Source organism: Chlamydotis macqueenii, chromosome 4 (assembly GCF_036417535.1).
Source record: "Chlamydotis macqueenii isolate bChlMac1 chromosome 4, bChlMac1.mat, whole genome shotgun sequence".
Classification (NCBI taxonomy): Eukaryota; Metazoa; Chordata; class Aves; order Otidiformes; family Otididae; genus Chlamydotis; species Chlamydotis macqueenii.
In genome coordinates, this window is record NC_141559.1 from 55596335 (window position 1) to 55617945 (window position 21611).

Here is a 21611-nt window from a genome sequence, read left to right on the forward strand (position 1 = left end):
CGCGCTTCGGTTGTAGTAACGCGGCGGCCGCCCCCCGGCAGCCCGGCCCGACGGGGTGCACGGCGGCGGGGGGGGGGGGGGAGGTGGACGCCCCCTCGGCCGCCAGGTGGCGCCGCCAGGTAACGCGTTCGCGAACCAGCGGTACCGACCCGCGTCACACAGCGGGGCGGAGCGGCACTCCGCGCCGCCAGGGGGCGCCCGCCGGCTCCTCCGCAGGGGTCGCAGCGGCGGAGGAAGATGGCGGCGGCCGCCTCCGAGCAGGTCTGTCCCAGCCGAGACGCACAGGCACGGGGAGGCGGCGGCGCTGTCCCCGCCGGGGCGAGGTGGGGGGGAGCGAAGCCCGCCCCGCCGCCTGAGCAACTGCTCCGGCCGAGGGGCGCTGCTCGTGGAGGGGGCGCTCGGGCGGGGGCGCCATTTTCGCGGCGGTTGCCGAGGCTGGTTTGGTGCCAGAGCCCTGCGGGACCAGCCCGGTCCCCCTGGCTCCCCCACCGCCTGCAGCGGCCCGGGAGGTGAGAAACGGCGCCTGGCCGGTGGTCCCGACCCGTGCCCGGCGCTGTGCGGGAAGCAGGGCCTTTACTTTGCGGAGGCAGCCGCCTCGGCGGGGGGGACGCAGCCTGAGCCCGCTGTCGGGGCGGGACAGCTGACAGCCCCGAGTGCCGCCGTCCGGCCCGCAGACGTAAAAATTTCTGACGAAGAAAAATCCTCTCTGTTTTCGAAATAAAGTGTTCTGGCATTTCTGCACAGGAATGTCACTGTCCTGCGTAAACGGGCCCTTGGAACTCACTAGTGACGCGGAAGGCAGGTGGTGAGCGCGGTTGGTATTTATAGGACTGTGCTGTCAGTCGTCTCCTCGGCTGGCACAAGCCTGGTAGCTGAGTGTAACTGTGTGTATAAATAAGACAAGCTCAGATTGGGGCCTAGCCTCAGCATCCGAGGTTTCACACTGGAGCGAAAGCTAAATTTGTCAGAAGGGATGTTGCTGTCCCCCAGTCGGAGGGGTGGGGTGGGACAGGGACTGTATGTCAGGCCAGAGGGAAAAGAACCGAGGGGCCTGAGGGCCCATCTTCCAGGAGCTCCTCCTGCATCTCCGCGGGACTTTTCATCAGGGTGAGACTGTGCGTGTGTGTGTGCACCAGTGGTGGCAGTGGGTAAGAAATCCCACATCACTGAGGGGTTCTCTCCCAGCCTTGTCTCGGGTGCCTCAGCCAGTACTGCATAGTTCTGCATGGATGCTCCAGCACATGCTCCAGCAATCGCCATTTCAGCCATACTCTCCCAGTGCTGTCTTCTGTTGTGCTGCCCTTACCAGGTGAAGAAACTACATTTGTCTTTTATCATGCCATCAAATTTTTCAAGAACACACTGTCATCAGGACAAGATGGTGGTGTTGTCGACACACTGGAGGGGAGGGATGGCAGTCCCAAGCATAAATACAGGCTAGGCGGAGAATGGATCAAGAGCAGCCCTGAGGAGAAGGACTTGGGAGTGCTGGTGGATGAAAAGCTCAACATGAGCTGGCAATGTGCGCTTGCGGCCCAGAAGGCCAACTGCATCCTGGGCTGCATCAAGAGGACCTGCCAGCAGGTCGAGGGAGGTGATTCTGCCCCTCTACTCCGCTCTGGTGAGACCTCACCTGGAAGACTGAGTCCAGTTCTGGAGCCCCCAACATGGACCAGTTGGACTGAGTCCAGAGGAGGGCCACGAAGATGATCAGAGGGCTGGAGCACCTCTCCTATGAGGACAGGCTGAGAGAGTTGGGGCTGTTCGGCCTGGAGAAGAGGAGGCTCCAGGGAGACCTTATAGCGGTCTTCCAGTACCTTAAGGGGGCCTACAGGAAAGATGAGGAGAGACTGTTCAGTAGGGCCTGTTGTGATAGGACGAGGGGTAATGGTTTCAAAAATAGAGGGAGGTAGATTTAGATCAGATATTGGGAAAAAAATTTTACACTGAGAGTGGTGGAACCCTGGAACAGATTGCCCAGAGAGGTGGTAGATGCCCCATCCCTGGAAACATTCAAGGCCAGGCTGGACGGGGCCCTGAGCAACCTGATCTAGTGGGGGATGTCCCTGCTCATTGCAGGGGGGTTGGAGTAGATGACCTGTAAAAGTCCCTTCCAACCCTAACAATTCTATGAGATTCTGTAAGATACTTACTATGCTGTTGTACAAGATTTCTGTTTCCTTTTCCCCAGATCTCTCAGTTTTCCCTTCAGTTCTGAGTTTGTGCAGGGTTACAGTGGCTTCCAGAATGTCATCGAGAAGGCCCTCCATAAACCTGTTCAGGTCAAGCAGTTTTCTCAATACCATTTCTTTGTTCAGCAACAGAAGAAAACCGAAGACATTTGACCATTATATCAGTGTAGACATAATACAAGTGCAGTAAGCTTAAGGTGCAGCTTCAGCATTCATTTCAGATGAGCAAACCTAAGCCCATCAAAAAGATCAAGCCTCTTCTTTGAAGAATTGAACCCTTTAGTAGCAACCTGCTCTATTTGAGGGAGTTGGAAAAAATTTTGAACAATGTTGTGAAAATACATCAAAGGGGTTTTTTTTCCTGTGAATATCTGCAAGAATTTCCTCTACATGTTAAGTGGCCACATTGAGTGGATATCCCTTGCAATCTAGTCACTTCACATGATTAAATTCAAGCTAGACTGGCCAAGTTCCCCGTGCCAGGTTTGAAGCCTTACAGTATTTTTCTTAATGCTGCATGCAAGTAATAGAAGTTGAATGCAAACCCTGTGCTATCAAAGTAACTTTAAAACTATATCCACCACACTGCTTTTGGATAGATTGGTTGAAAGTCTATCCCGCATTAGCGTGGAGGGAACCAAAATCTTGTGTATTGGTAAATCACCTGCAGGATTATGTTCTGTATTATCCCCAAGAAGTAAAAACTTGATGAAGTTCTTTACTGCTGGTTTGTTTTTTTTTTTACTGCAGCTACGTCATTAGTAATTCCTGCCTGCCATGATAAAAATTATATATGGCAACATATCTTGTCCGAAATTATCTGGATTTTAATTTTAGTCATAGCATTAGGAGACATTGCAGTGGTTTTAAATATATATTCTAAGTGGCAGACTGAAATGTAATATGTAATACTGAATATAATATGTAATGAAATAATGAATAATATGAAACGTAATATTGAATATAATATGTAATATATTCCACTAGTCAATCCAAATGTATTATTTTTTGGATACACACATGTGTATCACCCTGGTGGATTTACATAACAGCTATTCTGTGCATTGTATTATAGCAAAGTTCTAACGGCCCAGTGAAGAAGTCTATGCGAGAGAAGGCTGTGGAACGCCGGAACGTTAATAAGGAACACAACAGTAACTTTAAAGCGGGATACATTCCGATTGATGAAGACCGTCTCCATAAGACAGGCTTACGTGGCAGGAAGGGCAACTTGGCCATTTGTGTGATTGTTCTTCTTTTTATTTTGGCTGTCATCAATCTTATTGTGAGTATAATACTTAGGCTGTAAGCGACATTACAACATGCTTCATTTTGACGGTTTATCAGAGAAATAAAACTTATTCCAGAATGACTGAGAAGGACTTAAATTGTACTGAAGGAGATTTCTCATTTTTCTCCTTTCTTTTTTGTTCTTTTGTAGTCTGAGCAAGATTAGGTAGAAGAATCTTATAAGTTCAGTCATCATTAATTCAGTTACCATGGTCCCAGCAAGGAACCTACCATTTATGCAACACAAAATTAGGAACATTGAAAGTGTCTCTCCAGTCCCTAAACTCCATAAGAGCAAATGTGCAAAGCATTGTTAGCGCGGTACAAATACATTCAGGGTAAACTGTTATGCCAGGAACATTTTACATATAATGACAAAGCTGCACATGAGCGTTCAGAATTAATCAGCCACCATACTTAAAACTATCATTGTTGTAACTGTGACCTTTTTATTGCTTGATCAATGAGAAGTAATGAATTATTTTTCATAACTGGACAACCACCTGTGAAGGTGCTTTCTTGTAGTTCAAGGGTTAGTATATCCTGAGCTGAGCTACTTTGTTCAGGAAATTTGTTTAGCTAATGGTATCATGGTTACCCTTAAACCGGAAAAAGATTTAATTATGGACATGATTTAATTTCAAATATATAGATTTTATTTATATATACAAATTATTTTAGTTACCATTTCAGATTAGTCTAGAAATAATTTAAAATGCTTTTCGTAATTGAATGTGTTCTGATGTTTCCAGCAGGAATTAAACAGACTAAAGTAAATTCACACCTAAAGCTCACTTGAACAGTAGCATTAATAATTCTTTCAAATAAAACACCTAGTTAATACAATACTTGTTGTGGGAAGATCGACATTATCTAAGTAATCTTTGAAAATGTGTTTTTCAGATTACGCTAGTTATCTGGGCAGTGATTCGAATCGGTCCCAATGGTTGTGACAGTATGGAGTTCCACGAGAGTGGCTTGTTGCGGTTTAAGCAAGTTTCTGACATGGGCGTTATACATCCGTTATATAAAAGCACTGTAGGAGGCAGACGTAATGAAGATTTGGTGATCACTGGAAATAATCAGCCTGTAAGTTATATAATGAATTGAAAGTTTGCAAGCAATGCTATGGAATTACACTCACATTATTCATAAACACTATATTTGAAACATCGTTAACTTAATTACTTTGTTTCTGAAGATTGTATTTCAGCAAGGAACAACCAAGCTTAGTGTGGAAAAAGACAAAACTTCTATTACCAGCGATATTGGCATGGAATTTGTTGACCCACGGACACAAAATACCTTGTTCAGCACAGACTATGAAACTCATGAGTTTCATCTGCCAAATGGAGTTAAAATCTTGAATGTACAAAAGGCCTCTACAGAGAGGGTATGTCTCTTTTAACTACCTCCTAATTTTGTAAAAGCTTATTACGGAATAGCCATAGTTGTAGAATAACAAAAAAGTTTACTAATACAATCTTTCGAGCATATTTAGAAATTTGACTAAACATAGCTAAAAATGCAGCTCTGAAAATGTAAATCACCCTAAAAATTAGAACAGAAATGTAAACTGACATCATTAAATGAGTGTAATATCTGGAATGCCATGCCAGCTAGGCCTGTGTGTCTTTTTATTAAGCATTTATCTATTTGTTTCTGCCTAGGTAGGCAGAATTATTATTTTCAGAAATAAAATTTCTATGAAAAGCTTCTCTGTTTCTAGTAAGAACTTCTTAGAAGAATAATTACCAGAATTTCATGTATCATTTTGCTTCTATTGGAGATAAATGTTAATACAGTCAGAATTTCAGAAGTCTGGGTAAAAGTGTAGAAAACAATCACAGCATTATAGAAGTCATGTCAGTTCATGGCTTCTAGGTTAAACAACTTCGTAGTTGGTTTGTACATTAAAAGTGCTTTATCAGAAAACGAAAAACCTAAATATCAGTGTGTGTACATGTAAAATGTTGATCTTAAGGTCAGACTGAAATTTCTTTCTTGCATATCATGACTTATAATGAAGGCTGTACAGATAGAGTACAGCCTGTAGTTTTTTTGTATAACGTTAGTGCAGTAGTATCAGGGGTCTTATAGAGAGGGTTGAGTGTGCCTTAAGGGAAGCATTGAGCAGTCCTGTTAAGGAAGAACAAAAAAGATTTTGGTTTGCTCTTGTTTGTGTTTCCTCTGTGGGCTAACAATTAAATAGTATGCTTTATGAAAAAAACAAACAAACAGAAACAAAACAAAAAAAACCCAACCTATAAATACATAGGAGGATCAAATTAAATGAAAACAGAGGAGTAAGTTTCAATAGTCACTCCTAACAGGAAGCCTGTATTTGCTACCAGTGTTAACTGTGTATCTCATAAAATTGTCATATTAATCGTTATTTTTATCACAAACAAACTATGCAAACATAAACTATGTGAGTAATGCTTGTTTTCTAATGTGAATGTGGAAATGGGCAGAAGCTCATAGGCATAATGGGAGAAGGGCAAAAACTGCATTAAAGTTTTTTATTAAATTGTGTAGCAATATTTGTATGGTAGTTAAAGTTACTCAGACAAACCCAAGCAGCGTATTTCATTGATCTGAAATACACTTCTTTTGTTTATGTTCTTAGATTACCAGCAATGCAACCAGTGACCTAAACATAAAGGTTGATGGCCGTGCTATTGTCCGTGGAAACGAAGGTGTTTTCATCACAGGCAAGACCATTGAGTTTCGAATGGGGGGTAACATGGAGCTTAAAGCAGTAAGTATTTCAAATCAGCATTTTTTTAACAGCTTAGTTTCAAATTCAGGCTGATGATAAACTTACGTGTCTTTATATGGATTCAAATTTTACATAAAGTAGTCATGCATAAAAGTTTAGTTGTGGTCAGTGTATTTAGTATGGTTTTGTAAGGCGGATTATTTCTTTGCTGTTAATTAATGGTTCAGTGGTTTTCAAGTAACAATGATTTACTACTATTAAGACACTAAAAACCCACAGTGCAATTAAAGCTAAGCTATTGGCCTCTGCACTGAAACAAATTCCAAAGGGAATTCATCTTCTCTTCTGAATATTTTACTGGAGACAGCAACCTTCGACAGAGGGGCAGAGCACAGTTAGGAGCACTGCCTTCTGTGCTGCCGCAGCAAGACTCACCAGCATTCATTTAAGATTTTTGGACATGAAGATTGCAGAGCATAGAGAATGATGGAAAAGGAGGATATAAAAATAGAGATACATGCACTTTTATTTGATGTGTGAATGAATTCAAACACCGATTGCCATTTCACATCCATATTTTTAGATTTACTGCATTTGCTAATAGGTCTGTCAAGTAAAAAGTCACTGTACTGCTGTCTCTCTCAATATCAATCTACCACTGGTATAGCAAAGTACATTGCTGGCTCTAACTGAGAAATTCATGGACGTTACTCACAAATTTAATTTAAAAATGAAACCTTGTCATATGTACTTTTTTTATTCTGCTGATTTCTACAGCCATCCTAAAGATGTCATGGATTCACCAAACCAGCTTGTCTTTTTCAAAAACAACTTGCTATGTTTCATTAGAAGCTGTACTTTTTTTTCTCTCCCTCTCAATAGGAAAACAGTATTATCCTGAATGGGACTGTGATGGTCAGCCCATCGCGACTGCCAAGTTCTTCTTACGGGGAACAGTTTAATAACGGCAACTGGCTGCGTTTCAAGCTCTGTATGTGCGCAGATGGGACACTGTTCAAGGTTCAGGTGACTGGTCATAACATGGGTTGTCAGACTACTGTCAATCCGTGCGGAGCCACGCACTAAAACACAAACCACTACCAGGAGAGTCCACTTTTGTGTTTACATATATTTGTATGAAGTAATTGCATGCCTTCAAGGATTTCAGTTTTTACAGCAGTTTATACTAATATTTATTACACAATATTTTTAAGCAAAGGTGGTTACGTTCAGCAGTATTATGTCACCATCCTGTTAGCCATAATAGCGCCACTGATTTAGTAAGCTTTCAGTCTAGCTGCGTACTGAAGTACCTTCCTGAATTGGGATCACTAGAATTTATTTAAAGAACGTGATTTTAGCAACTATCTCGACTGCCTTCAGTTGCCTTTAAAGGAGGTTTTTGTCCTACATCCCAAGAACTTGAGGGCTGCTGAGAACACAACTGCAATCAGAAGTACTTCAATAGGAATGGCGATTTATTGTTGGAAGAGGATTTGCCTAGGATGGCTGAAGCGGCAAATTCTTGTCTTCATTTCTTGCCAAAGGTTGATATAATGATCTCCCTCAAAATTATGGGGTTTACCATGAGTATACTAAGAGAGGGGTGATGGAAGATTCACTTTAAAATATAGCATTATTTCTGCCAGATATTCTCATGTAGTTAACGAAAAAATTATGCTAGCACAAAAATATTTGCAAATTAATATCAAATTTGGAAATAAAACTTTTGAAATAGTTTCAAAATGTAATTTTGAAATAGTCTTGCAATTACTGAAGTGTTGCTTGAGGTCCCATTTTGTCTGTGTAGTTTAGGGATTTTACAGTCATTTAATTTCTGTGAAGTATTTATAAAATGTGTTTATATTAGAAATACATTTTTAAGATGTACTTATAACTTGCTCACTACCCAAAAAAAAAATTTTTCCTGGGTGTTTTAATGCGAACAGTGTATGAATTCATTATGCAACAGGTAGTAATCTGAAACATGACTATAAGCAGCAGTGTCTGAGATCAGGTCTCTTTTTCCCCATAAATGTCAGTACTGATGCATTACTGAGAACCTTGGAATTAAATTCTGAAGTTAAACTGCAGGTCTGTAATTCTAAATGTTGATGGTATCAAATCCTAGGACAGCAGAGTAAACACACGTATCGGAATCTGTCAGCAGCGAAACTGTGTCTAGGGTGAACTGGGACCTTAGAGAAATTATGACGGCCTCGTAACTGCTTCTGCAGGGGTAAGGTCTTCTGTACTAAAAATAGGCCAGCTCATTGTAAGCTTCCCGCTCCTCCCTCCCCAAGTGTTTTCTTCAGTTTAAAGTAGTTTTGTTTTGCAGTAGCATGCGGTAACCTCAATACTGGAAGCCACAAAGGTGACTTTGCAGGTAGTTTTTTTGACAGGTTTTTCTAGATAAGCACACACTTCTCTTCCTAAAAGTTGTGCAAATGTTACGCATTAACTTCAGAATTGGTCATTTGTTATGGGAAGATAAAGTATCTGCCCCTGTTTTATAGCTCTCGCAACACATAGAATTCCACAAAATACAAATCGGCTCCTGCTGCAACAAGAACTTCCTACCTAAGGTCCCAGTTGCTGCATATACTAGAAGTCAGTAAGTCCTCATGCAGGACATGTATAGGGGGAAGTCATTTCTGGAGGGGGATCCTTAGGTCAGGCATTATGCCACACGGGGATCAGAGGGTTTAAATTTCCCTCATTGCTCTAAGGCAGAGCCAGATTTTGATGCTCAGTACTTGTTTGGGTTTGAGGGGGCCGACAGCAGTGGAGCTGTTCTGACAAAAACAGAATAAACAGAATAAAATGTAGCAAGAGCCACTGAATTGCTCATGTTAAAGATTATGGGAAAGTACTAACATTTTGCATACTGCCTTCATTAACTTCATGGTTTTACTACAGTTAATATTTATTAACCACTTAAACACAGATTTTGCTGAAAACATGCACACATCTTTGCTGTTAAGTAGTGCCCCAACTAGTATCTGTTACCATTAAGAGGAGGAAATAAACTGTAACATTTTTAGAATTTTTACTCATGCTAATGGAAGTTTGTCACTTTATCTACCTATAAAACTATAGGCTGCAGCATTCTTGAAGCCGAAATAGATCTTGAAAATAACGGATACTGCCTCGGTCAGGTAGATTACACACGACGAGCATGTTAAAGCTCCGTGGTTAATACTGATGTGCCTCTATGCTAGTATTGGATTCTTGTAATTATCAAGCTTTCTGTCTAAAGTACTGTATGCAATATAGCTGAAAGATTTGTCACAAAGGTACTCTTAAATCATGGTCTGGATAATTGGTTTTTGGAGTGTGGATTTTTTTGTCAAAATATAGCAAAACTGATGATAAAAATACCAAATGAAATATATGATCATTAGCCACTCTTTATGTATCGTTAATATATTTTGTTGCCTTCGCTACACAGTTTGAGAAATGTTGGCACCACACATGCCCTTTGTTGTGCTTTTATTTGTTTATCTTCTGAATGCCTAAGGTACATTTTTCTATACGTGTTTAACACATTGTGTGGCATATTATTTATTTCAATCCCACAGATACACTGAAGATTATGTGTGTTTAAAGTACATTCTAGATGCTTCTGTGTAAAATACCATCCCGCGTACGTTGAAACAACTTACATGTGAAGAGTTCTCAGCTTATGTAACGGTGGTGGTTGTTTCAATAGGTGAAAAACAAATGAATTTGTTTTGAAATGAAACAATAAATTCTAACATGCAGCTGTGGTTTGGAAGTGTTTTTTGTAAGAATATAATTTTTCAGTAAAGATACATTGTTGTGTTATTGACAGGGAGACAAGTATTTTATTAACTGTAAATATGAAAATCATTCCACACCTATTCGTCATGGATTATATCTGGTGGACTTTGCTCCGTGGTAATTGTGTATGATACCCAAAGCGGAGTTCAAAAGTCTCCACTGTTGGCAGTTAACAAGTTCCTGAGAAGCTGCGTTTCTCAACCGAAGGGCTGGAAAAGAAAGAAAAGGTTCGGATTGTTTTTTTGGGAGAGGTGGAGGGAGGCAGAAGTTACCAGTTTATGAATGTTCTTTTTGAAACATACCTAAGAGTCCAAAACTGTATATTTAAGGCAAAATGTTGGTAATGCTTTGAGTATTTGTTTGGTGTTGATTTTTTTTAATGTGAAAGTATTTCCGCTTTCTACTTAACTCTTCTCATGCTGAACTTACCGTAATTTTACATTTTATGTATAGATACTATGGATAACCTTCACCTAAGTGTCATAGCTGTGGTCCTTTATTTTAATCTTCCTGGATCGGTGGGAACCAAGTCACAGCGGATTCTTCTTGATGCACATCATCATTCAGACTGCCAGTGGCATGGAGAGCTCTCAGTTAATTGTTCTTTTACGGGAATAACTACTGTTCCAGAAGATGTATCACAAAAAGCAGTAACAGCTGATTTTAGTTACAATAATATTAAAACTTTTGTGTGGACTGATGGAAGAAATGAAGAATGGATGCTAAAACACTTGAATCTCAGTAACAACCTGATTTCTGAACTCTCCTTAAATACTTTTAGAAATTTACCCATTTTAGAAACTCTAAACCTCGATGGTAATGCCATCCACACCCTCACAGTGGATGTACCTACGCCTGCACATGGGTCTAAAAACTATGGAAAAGGCTGTCGTCTCCTGTCTGCTTTGAAAGTATTGTCAGTTGAAAGAAATAATCTTAATGCAGTTCCAAGAGGTAAGCTTTCAAAATCTTTAAGGACCTCACTCCCAAGGGGTAAGTTGGTTTTGGGTATGATTCAGTACATCTTCCTGAAATCAGAATGCGACAATCTCATTTAGTTATGCTTAAGGTGAGGGGAAGTTCCACGCGCGTGCAAATACAGAGACTGAAGCAAATGGTGGTTTTGGATTAGGTTGGGCGTTTTTTTTTATGCTGTCTTTGCAATTGTGATGCCTTAATGTCAGTCAAATATAACCAAATTTATCCTCTGAGAGCCCAAGCAGTATTTTTCCTTGTTGTATAGAAAGAGAGGTAAGGATCTCTGGAAAAACACCAGCCTCCACAACCCAGTCATGAACCCTAACATCAAGAAAATTATGGATAATGAATTTCATAGTACTCTTCAGAAGAAAGTCAATACTCTTTTAAATAAAACTTGCTCCAATTTCAATATTTCACAAAGACAGGAAAACACATTTTGTTCAGTCAAAACAATTTTGCTCTGTGCCATCTGACACCCAGCCAAAGTGACACCTTGTAGTTTACAAGAGAGGGTTGTACGTTTTCAGTAGACTTTTGGAAAGTGTTTGCTAGGCACTGAACTGCACTATGCATCACAGCCTTTATGACAGCTTCTGTCCTCGTGTTCACATTGTCCAAACAATGTTTAAATAAAGCAGAAGCTGTAGTACAAGCAACACTGTCCTATATATTTGCTGAACTTAATTGATCTCTGATAACATCATCAGATTCACTAGCTCTAGATTTTGAAAATACTGAGTCGGGGGGCAAACCAAAACTCCGCTTATGTCACAAAGTCAGACAAAGGGAATAATTCTGCATCTACACAGAGTCCTCCTTTTTTGTTACTAAATAATTCACTGGTATGCACGAAACGGTTTTGCTTAATTATTTTATAGTATCCATAAGGTTCCCATATAGACCGTACAGAAAAGCTTACATTGTAAAATACACCGACACAGATTTGATTTGTTATGATAGATAAATATAACTACACTTTGTGGGATGCATCAGTAGGTCAGACAGAGCAACCCTTTTCTAAAAGAGACTCACTTTTTAGATATTAAATTGCTACATGTCACACCACCACACTTCAAGTTATACTTAAATCCCATATTCATTTAAATATATGTTCAGAACTTTACTTTCCCTCTTCCAAAAAATTTTATTAACGTTCTAGTTTTGAAGCTCTGGTAAGAGAACACAAACTGAAGTTCTAAAGCAGACGGGCTTGGCCACAGAGAAACCCTTCTCACAACAACTGCCCCAGGTGTCAGGTTGCTGCCCACTGCTGCCATAGCAGTGTATATTTTTGGCACAAATTTACCTTCAGGGAAGCATCCAAACTAAAATTTTTCATGCAGGTGCAAGGAAGAATTTATGAACTGACAGGACTTCTGAATGCCTTTCCTATCAGCTAATTTTACAGCAGGGATGAATCACTGTGCTTTTCACAATAAACCCAAAGATAACTCAGCAAACAGAACAGCAAACTGGAATAAGAGAATTCCTGTAAACCATATGACACCAAGGGCAAAATTTTTAAGGAGAATTAGTAGCTCCTCAACAACACTTTATGATCAAAAATCACTTCAGAGTGACGTTGAGGTGCTACACACTGGTGATGCTGAGTGTTCAAGTGCCTGCCTTGCCCCTGGAACTGGCAGGCTGAAGTTTTGGGAGCTGCCTGCACAGCACCCAAGAAAAATGAGGTACCGATCTCCAGCACTCAAAAAGGCTACTTACACAAGACAGATGCTGCTGTAGCAAGGACAGGCTGAAGATTATATTGTTGTGCTTGATAATTCACAGGCAGACAGGCCTAAGCAACAACATATTTTTGTTTTCAGCCAAGTTTACCTCCAAGGAATATGGTTCAAATAATTCCATATATGAAAAACTCCCCTGAACTTGCAGATGGCAGTGAATAGGAGATATTGCATCACCTTTTGCATCTCTGACTTTTACTTACAATTCAGATATTTGAATTTTATAAATTGAGTATATTCCACTCTTTTCACACTCCTCCTTTCCTACCTCCAGTTCTCCAGAGAAGGGTGCTCAAAGTACAGCAAACACAGTCAGAGTGATTTTGATAGCACAAAGGAATATGGCTGCTTTTATAGAGATGTGAATTTTTAAAACATGCATGGATTGTGAATGTATTAACATGCCTGCTGTTGATGGCACACAACTTTTAGAATGGGACAACCACTGAAGAGGAAAGGCACGGTAACAAAAACTGCAGCCACTCGTTGCAATAGACAGGAATTGAAGGAATTTTGTTGCAAAGAATTTTAAAAAGCCACTTGGCACAACTGGGAAAACAAGAACATGAAATGTAAAATCGTTTTGTTCTTCCTAGGACTAGGCCTGCTGCAGTCTTTGCAAACCGTCCATTTGTCATCCAATGACATACGAGAGATTGGTCACAATGATTTTCAAAACTGTTCACAGCTGAAGGACATCGACTTGCAAAACAACAAGATAACGAAAATTCATCCAGATGCCTTCAAGGATCTCAACAAATTACAGGTTGTAAAGCAATATTACAACTGTTTCAATGTTTTGTGTTAATCACCGTTAAAGATATTAATTATCAACTATTCAGCATGATTATATTGGTGTTTGATTATCATATTAGTATACAATTATAAAAACTAAAGCAAATGGGGGAAATAATAATTATTTGTATATAATATATATTTGCTTTTCATATATAGGAAAACACACATACTTGTAAATATACAAAATATAACCATAAATTCACCATTTATCTCTGCCACAAGCCAATCCATGACTGGCTTAAACAGACACGCGTCCTTTTGTACCCCCATCCCTTCCATGGCAAGAACCCTGTGCCTTTCCATGCACACAGAGGTAGTCTACAATGGAACAATTCTAAATATACCAGCTGTCGTAGTTCAGCCCCGATCGGGACCAGACTACACAGTCTCTCTCTCTCTCACTCCTCCCACCCTCTGAGAGAATAGGGGGAGATGATATAAGGAAAAATGGTTCAAGGTTTGAGATAAGGACAGGGAGAAAATCCTTAAAAGTTACTGTCACGGGCAAAACAGCCTCAACTTGGGGAAAAATACTCATTTATTTCTAAAACTAGCAGGAGAATGAGACAGAGAACAAGATAACCTCCCCCCACCCCTCCCCTCTTCCCGGGCTTAACATTATCTCTATTACTTTACCCTCCTGAGCGGCACAGGGGGGAAGAGGGAATGAGGGTCGTGGTCAGTTCATCACGCGATGTTTTATGCCTCTACTTCATTGTCGGGGGAAGAACTCCTCGCATTCCTCTCCTGCTCCTTTGTGGGGTCCCTCCCATGGGCCACAGTCCCTCGTGAAACTGCTCCGACGTGGGTCATCTCTTCCACGGGGTGCAGTCCCTCCAGAACAGCTGTCCCAGCAGGCCCTCCATGGGCCACAGCCTCCTTCAGGCATCCACCTGCTCTGGTGTGGGGTCCTCCACGGGCTGCAGGTAAATCTCTGCCCCTCCATGGACCTCCATGGGCTGCAGGGGGACAACCTGCTCCACCATGGTCATCACCACGGGCTGCAGGGGGAATCTTGGCCAGGAGCTGCGTTACTCCTCCCCCTCCTTCTTCACTGACCTTGGCATCTGCAGCCGTTCCTCACAACAGGCAGGCAGACGCCTCTCAGGATCCTTTTTACATCTCATTCACTTCTCATCTCCTCTCCACTTCTTGTAGCCAGGCTGGGCCGAGTTGGGCCCAGTCGGCTGCCCTGTGGGAGGCCAGAGGGTGAGGCCTGCAAGGCCCACAAGGCTCGCGCCTCCCCCTCTCTGCCCCTGCTCAGCTGCTTCGCATCTTCTCCCCTCTTTTTTTCTCCTGTTTTCCCCTTCTTAAATACGTTATCGCAGAGGCGTTATCACGGGACATTCTGCTACCAATTGTTTCAGCCTTGGCCAGCAGCAGGTCCGCCCTAGGCCCGGCCGAGTCCACTGAACAAAGGGGAGCGACTTCTAGCAGTTTCCTACAGAAGCTACCACCTTAGGCCCCCCTCACTAAACAAAACCAGAACACCAGTTTAAACTTTTCATTTATATTTAAAAGCTTTGAACAATATTATTGAAATCCTAACCAGATGTATTCTTCCTGTAACTGCAAAAGTGCTTGTACACTAAAATTAATGTTATTCTTGATATTGCAATTAGGATTCCATTGTAAGGCTTATCAAATTAATTCTGAATTATTTCCAAACAGGTTGTGGACCTCCGTGACAATGCTCTGACAACCCCTCTGCCACAGATTTTAATCAGTTTGAACTTCTTTCAACTTGAAGTGGATTTGTCAAATAACATCTGGATATTTAACTGCAGACTAAATGATTTCAAACATTTATTTCATTTTCTTTTCGACCCCATGAGGAAAAAATGTAGTATTTCACACAATACATCTGCCAACAACTCACAGAAACCTCTGTTGTATCTTTCAAGTTTCCATTTAAAGTGCAGTGACAGTGTTTTGCTCAAGAGGGCTGTAATCCCAACAGGGGAGACATCGGCACTGAACTGCAACTTGGGCAACACAAGGGGTACGTAAAAGAGGGGCTCTATTCATGTGTGGCAAAAATCAAACGCATGCAGAATGATCAAAGAAACCTGGTTTAAAAAGTAGATTTCTAAAGATACTGTTTAAAAAGAACTGAATAACAAACTAACATGCAAATTATTTCATTAGAAAGTAGTATACTTGTTAGAATATTTGAAAGTCACATTTCCCCCCAAAAAAATCTTCATCTCCTTCCTTACATTAAATTAGTAAGTGATGTCAAATTATACACAAACAAATTTCAGTAAGTAGTATGTTGCAAAGTTATCGGTGAATTTTGGGAGGCAAACAAAGGGCTGAATATTGGGGTGGCATTTCTGGGGCATGTAGAAAACTGAGGAGGATACAATAGTGTTTCTAGTATTCAGTTACAGCAAAAGGAAATGAAAGTTTATTTGCAAGGGAAAGAATTTATATTTCTTCTAAAAAAGTGCAGCTACTGTAGCACACAGTTCACCTAGGAAATGAATTCGGCATTTACAATTAACACAGAGCACTTGAAGTACAAGTGACAAAATTTACAGAGGTAAGACTTCCCATGCAGAAGGAAAGCTAAGACCAAACGTAGAGAAGAAGGTGTGTTTGTCGTGTGCCATAAGGCAGAACAGTTTAATCCTAATGGACCAAGAGCACTAGGAGGTAGTAAGGCCCTCCCCCTCAGAATGCTTTATCCCCAGATGAAAATACCTAGGGCCTGTCAGAAATGGCACCTGCTTCAGCTGGTAATGAGGAAAGTCACAGAAACTCTGATCATAGGACTAAAGTAAACACTCTGGATTGCACCAAAACTGAACTGGGAACACCAGCAGATCCAAAAGGAAAGGTGTACGTACAACCTTGAAACGTAACTCCAAAAGCCATGGCCTATGCTAGCTCAAGTTTGGAACAATTGTTTGGTAGATACAAGCGTCTTTGGGGTTTCAAACCTTTTTGCTGCAGTTAAAGCAGTAACTACAGGTAAATGGCAGTGGTTGAAACATTAGCAGTTAAGTTGTGAAGTTTTGTCTCGTAGCTGCACACAGCGACCATGGCCATGCTGAAGAACGGCTGGCTATAAATAAGGATCTTGCCCAAGGGAGATCAGCAGGTGTTTCCAGTATGACCCGGAACATACTTGGCTAATTTCAGTGACCTCCTCCCTCACCTGTCCCATTTTTCTTGTAAAGCCTGCTGTTAGTCCGCATACGCCCTGCATTTTAAATGTCGGGGGGAAATACATGATGGTTCAACAGGTACTTGATGCTATGTCAAATTACTATGGATGGATAAAAAGAAAATTGATTTTAGACTAAGTAGTTAAAATTATCAAAGATAGGCCAGAATATGTCCTTACAGAAATAACTTGACCATGTCCTTATAGAAATAACTTAAAAGTATCCCATACTTTTAAGATTTAATTTGTACTTTCTTTTGTTTCAGGTAATGGAGTCTCTTGGTGGACACCTAAAGGCAGAGTTTCAAAAGATAATAATATTCCTCATGTGACAATCGATAAAATGAATAATTTAGTAATATACAATGCTGAGAAAACTGCTGAAGGGTTATATTTATGTATTCTTAATACAACAAAGAAGAAATATCTCATCTACGATATACAGGTGAAAGAAAGGGTTTCAACATTTTTGGTTAGAAAAACCCGGGACACTAACACTGCTTTTAGGCAAGGAAGAACAGAGCAGGACCTTGCCTTGGCTGTCTGCCTCTCGGTGCTCATTACCTTTGTCTGTGCTTTTTGTCTGGGCGCTTTTGCTAGGCCCTACCTTGTGAGGCTGTGGAGACTCATGCGCAGGAGCAAAAATGCAGGTTCAGAACACACTTATTCTAATCAAGCTTTTTCCGATGAAACCTTGAGCAGAGTGTGCTCTGCAAGCAAACCAACAAATAGGCAGAGTAATTTGTTCATTTGTGATGAGAATTCTTCAAGGAATATGTGCATTTTTCCTACAGAAACTTCTACTTTGCCTGAAAATGTCATTGACAGCAATGTACATGCACCAGATACTGAAGACTACCAAAACCAATGCCATAATGAGATCAATGTGAAGAAAAAAACAGTGTTTTCAGACATCAAAACTAGTATCAGCAATTATGAAAATATAAATGTTGATGATAATGGACTATTTTCTGTAAGGACAGATTACAAGAACAGTAATGAAGTAATGCTGAAAAAATTGATGAGTAATGGCATTTCCTTATGGGAAGATTCAAAATATGCAAATAATGAAGACTCAGAGAAGAGCAGATTCCCTCCCATACCCAGGAGATTGAATACCCACTCTTACTCAAATCACACTGACTCTTTGGATTTAGATTTATCCTTCCCAGGAGAAACTGGCTTTCCCTTTTCCACAATACAAACACACACAGTTGCACAAGAATCTAGGAACAGCAAGGTCAGCAACAACTCTGGTCTGCTGCAGTCTGAAATCGCAAAGGCTACACCAGAGTCTCCTGAAAGGCAGGCTATCGTTTCACACAGCGAACCCATGAGCATTACAAAGTCTGTGCCTGCAAGGCAAAGCCGTGATGACGAACTTGGTCCAAACGGCAACATAAATACAGCCAGTGATGCAGGAGATTTTATTTTACCCAATAGCTGCAAGAGAGATATGAATATTGAGAATTTAAGTGTCTACCAAACAACAGAAAACTCTCCTTTTACAGAGTACGACTGGAAAACAGAACGTACAAATGAAAGAGATGCCTCAGCAGATATCTTTGGTGATAGTTCTTCAGATGAAGGGACTCCATTCACAATGAGTGACTGCAGTTCTTTAGCAGACTTTGAACTGGAACAACCCGGTGTTAGCAACAACCTGCCAGTCCGTCAGTCGTTACTAGAGGAAACGGATACGAACAGTGGAACCGAGAAATTCCCAACACTGCCAGAATCTCCAAACATTGCTGCTGAACTTCAGTGTATTGGGAAAAATGAAGACAAAAACAATGCATATCTTGAAATCACTGTTAATTACAGATCAGATACTATAATGCCTGAAACAGCATCACCTTATGCTGATAAGTGTAGTGACCACGTACGCATGTCAGATTCAGACACAATTAGTTCTTCAAGTCAAGAAGTTCCTCATACGTTTGAATATTTCCCCCATGCAGAGTCAACAGTACAAAACACTATTTCTGATTCTCTCCACAAACAAAATACAGATTTTAGTAATGTGTTACTTCCATTAAAACATTCTCCCACGCATGACACAGATGCAGAGAACACTCCTGAAGAGGCCGAACTGCAGCTATATCAGTTTCCCACTGAACCTCAGCATTCCCTCAGATTTGGTCCCACCGAACAAAAAGAAAATGCACCAGAACGAAGGGCAGACGAGCACATGGACAGGAACTCCTCTGAAAAGAATTATGGTGAAGGGGACATTACATTAAGAAGAAAGACAAGTACTTCTAAGAACGATGATTTTGGTTTTGCTCCCATTGACAATGATTTGAATGAAATTGTTAAAAAACCATCACTACTGCATTCTAGCAATGAGTCCTTTCTTCAATGTCTGCCTGAACACGCAATTGAAAAACATTTTATGGTTATGACGGAGCAAGACGACTTGGTACCACAGGGGAAGCAGGTGAACACAACAAAGGCTTGTGCAGATAAAATGCAAAGAGGTTTTAATGAGAAAGACTGTGATGGATACACAGAATTACAGGGTACCAACAACGCTAGTCTGCCTGAAGAAACGCAGTCTGGCAGCACTAGGGCAGAGTTGCTGCACCTTCACTCTTCTAGGAAAACACAATCAGTCTTCAACACAGGAGACAGTCTCCAACTGGATCAGAGTGACAAGGACGCATATTCCTTCTCAGCCCCACAAGGCTTCTTCAGTGAAAGCACACGATACAGTTCATGGTCATTCCCACAAAAGACTGCAGGAAATACAAGGTCCGAAAGCACCGACTCCAGTGAGGCAGAGGATGACACTGCTTGGACAGGACTGCAGAACAATTCTACAGCAGCTGTCAGCCTCCAGAGTTCCAGTGAAAAACCCAGTCAGAAGAGTCAGACCAATTTAGGACAAGGACAGTTTTTTGTTAAGAAGAAGAGAGCATTTGATGGATTTGCTAACGTTTTGCAAAGCAGGAGAACAAACTTGGATAGTTGAGACACAGAAGTGTAATACTAAGCTCCCACAGTGTTCATGTCATATAGAAGGCACAAAAAAAGATTGTGTCTTAAAATGAAATTCTGTGACTTATTAATAACTGTTAAAGGCCATAGTTGGTTTGGTTTTTCCCCTCAGTACAACTATCCATTTATCTGCCTTTAAGTTCAGAAATGTGAGTTATGGACCTACACTTAACAAGCAGACATATAAAGCCTGGATCCATCTAATTTAAAACACTAATGCAAAGTATATTCAGGCCAGGAGCCACGGACTTGTGTTTAGAAGGGTACTTGTAAAAAACAAAAATAGACTTTATGAAGAACAACTCTCAGATATTCAAAGGAGTAAACTCTCCGTAGCTGTAATTAATAATAAAGCTTTCGCTGAGTTATAATATTTACTTTTTAATTATTGTTCATACTAATATATTAGTTTCCCTTAGAATTTGCCTCTGGTACGCACTGTTTTATTTCTTTTTGTATAAAATAAATGTAACACAGATTTGTGTTATTATTATGTATAAATGTAACAAATTATTATTTGTTTTTCCTATGGGAGTCACCCTATGCAGTGAAATAGTACCTATTACTGTCTTCTGCTTTTTAAACCAAATTTGTGGATTAAAAGTCTCTGAAGTCCCACAGTTTTGCAAAGACAGGCAAAATTCAAGCAGTATTCAATTACAGTAAAAAAAAAACTTTTAAACTTGGTAAGACAGAGATAGTAATGAAACTCTTCTTTCTCAAAGAAAAGGAACAGAATTCAAACCTTGAAGAAGTCATTTATGGAGATCTAGTTACTGATGGGAGATGACCTGTAGATCGCAGACGTGATGACATGGGGAGGGTAAATTAAAAAAGACAGCCTACTATTACTGAGCTGTAATTCCCTATAAAAAAGGATCCTATATCCACTTTAATGAGAATTTTACTCAAAAGGGCAAATCAAGAGCAGCTTAAAACTGCTGTATTAGAATCTCAAAAGCTTGATGTACATTAACTTCTCCTAAGCAGAAAGATAACCCATGTTAAGATAAAATTTTCTCTGAAGATGGCCGAAGGCCCTTTTAGTGTGCACACTATCACTGATGTAGTCCTTGAAGGCCAATGTCATCACAAAGGGGAACAGGCCCAGGTTCCCAGAAAACGCAGGAGGCTGGCCGGCCAACAATTAGGAAAACTGTTATGAAGACACAATGAATTCACTAAAAACTCCAAAGAGAAGGAACGCATTTCAGTGCCATCAGACGAGGCCCAAGTCCAACAGCCCAGTACATCTTTGACACTATCTTTAAAGAGAAAGCCAGGAAAGAACAGAAAGATGCTGACAGAAGCTAATAATTTTTGATAGCTTCACTTAGAACTAAAAAAAAAAAAAAAAAAAAAAAATTTAAAAAAATTAAGAGGCAAGTAAAAACAACTGAAGGAGACCAGTGCTGATATTATTTGATCTTTTGAAAAATATTTTCTTTAGCATCTTGAGTTCCTCTAAAATAATGGTTTTACACATCTAGCATCACAATTATCAGTTATATATTTACTGAGCCAAGTCACCTGTGCTTAGATCTCCTGTTGGTTTGGTTCGGGTTTTGTTTCTGGCTGATTGTCTCAAAATCTCTAACATAGCTCAGAACAGATTACAGGGCAGTTTCAGGTAGGTGTTGCATGGATTTGATTTAGGTCACCACAGTAGTTGCAGGTAACTGCACTCAGTAACATCTGTAATTCAATTACAAGCAATGAATCCACTGTCATTCACACAGATCTTCTTGCTTTCTAATTAGTTCTTGCAAGATTTCTCTTCTTTTCACTGCAGTACTCAGTGATATCTAAACTGGTAACCAAGAAGTTTTTTTTAAGAGCAGGTACTGGCTTCTTTCCTTCAGTAGGAGCCCGCTCAAGAACCAAGCATAAAATAATCTTCTGAA

The 21611-nt window shown here is 40.6% G+C and overlaps 2 protein-coding genes across 6 annotated transcripts; both read left to right on the plus strand.

The window, feature by feature from the left end:
- The first annotated feature begins 207 nt into the window (after positions 1–207).
- SGCB (sarcoglycan beta) lies at positions 208–10038 on the plus strand. 4 transcript variants are annotated; one of them, XM_086747250.1, is made up of 6 exons: positions 208–261; positions 3268–3477; positions 4386–4571; positions 4684–4875; positions 6112–6243; positions 7087–10038. In XM_086747250.1, the coding sequence occupies exons 1-6, from the start codon at positions 238–240 to the stop codon at positions 7288–7290; spliced, it is 948 nt and encodes a 315-aa protein (XP_086603376.1). In that variant the 5' UTR covers positions 208–237; the 3' UTR covers positions 7291–10038. The 4 variants fall into 4 exon arrangements, with proteins under 4 accessions (XP_086603376.1, XP_086603375.1, XP_086603374.1 ...); XM_086747249.1 differs by having other exon boundaries at positions 215–1309; XM_086747248.1 differs by lacking the exon at positions 208–261 and adding an exon at positions 2134–2889.
- A 428-nt stretch (positions 10039–10466) lies between these two features.
- Positions 10467–19681, plus strand: LRRC66 (leucine rich repeat containing 66). Of its 2 annotated transcripts, XM_086746064.1 has the most exons (5): positions 10467–10962; positions 13334–13503; positions 15207–15537; positions 16974–17714; positions 17934–19681. In XM_086746064.1, the coding sequence occupies exons 1-5, from the start codon at positions 10467–10469 to the stop codon at positions 19679–19681; spliced, it is 3486 nt and encodes a 1161-aa protein (XP_086602190.1). The 2 variants fall into 2 exon arrangements, with proteins under 2 accessions (XP_086602190.1, XP_086602189.1); XM_086746063.1 differs by having other exon boundaries at positions 16974–19681.
- The last annotated feature ends 1930 nt before the right edge of the window (positions 19682–21611 follow it).

Excerpts from the sequence above, each read along its gene's own strand:
- LRRC66 (XM_086746063.1), top strand. The coding sequence starts at position 10,467 with ATGGATAACCTTCACCTAAGTGTCATAGCTGTGGTCCTTTATTTTAAT. Across the intron at positions 10,963-13,333 it reads TCTTAATGCAGTTCCAAGAG|GACTAGGCCTGCTGCAGTCT; the intron begins GTAAGCTTTCAA and ends TGTTCTTCCTAG. Across the intron at positions 15,538-16,973 it reads CAACTTGGGCAACACAAGGG|GTAATGGAGTCTCTTGGTGG; the intron begins GTACGTAAAAGA and ends CTTTTGTTTCAG.
- SGCB (XM_086747248.1), top strand. The coding sequence starts at position 2,710 with ATGCAAGTAATAGAAGTTGAATGCAAACCCTGTGCTATCAAAGTAACT. Across the intron at positions 4,572-4,683 it reads TCACTGGAAATAATCAGCCT|ATTGTATTTCAGCAAGGAAC; the intron begins GTAAGTTATATA and ends TTGTTTCTGAAG. Across the intron at positions 6,244-7,086 it reads GTAACATGGAGCTTAAAGCA|GAAAACAGTATTATCCTGAA; the intron begins GTAAGTATTTCA and ends CCCTCTCAATAG.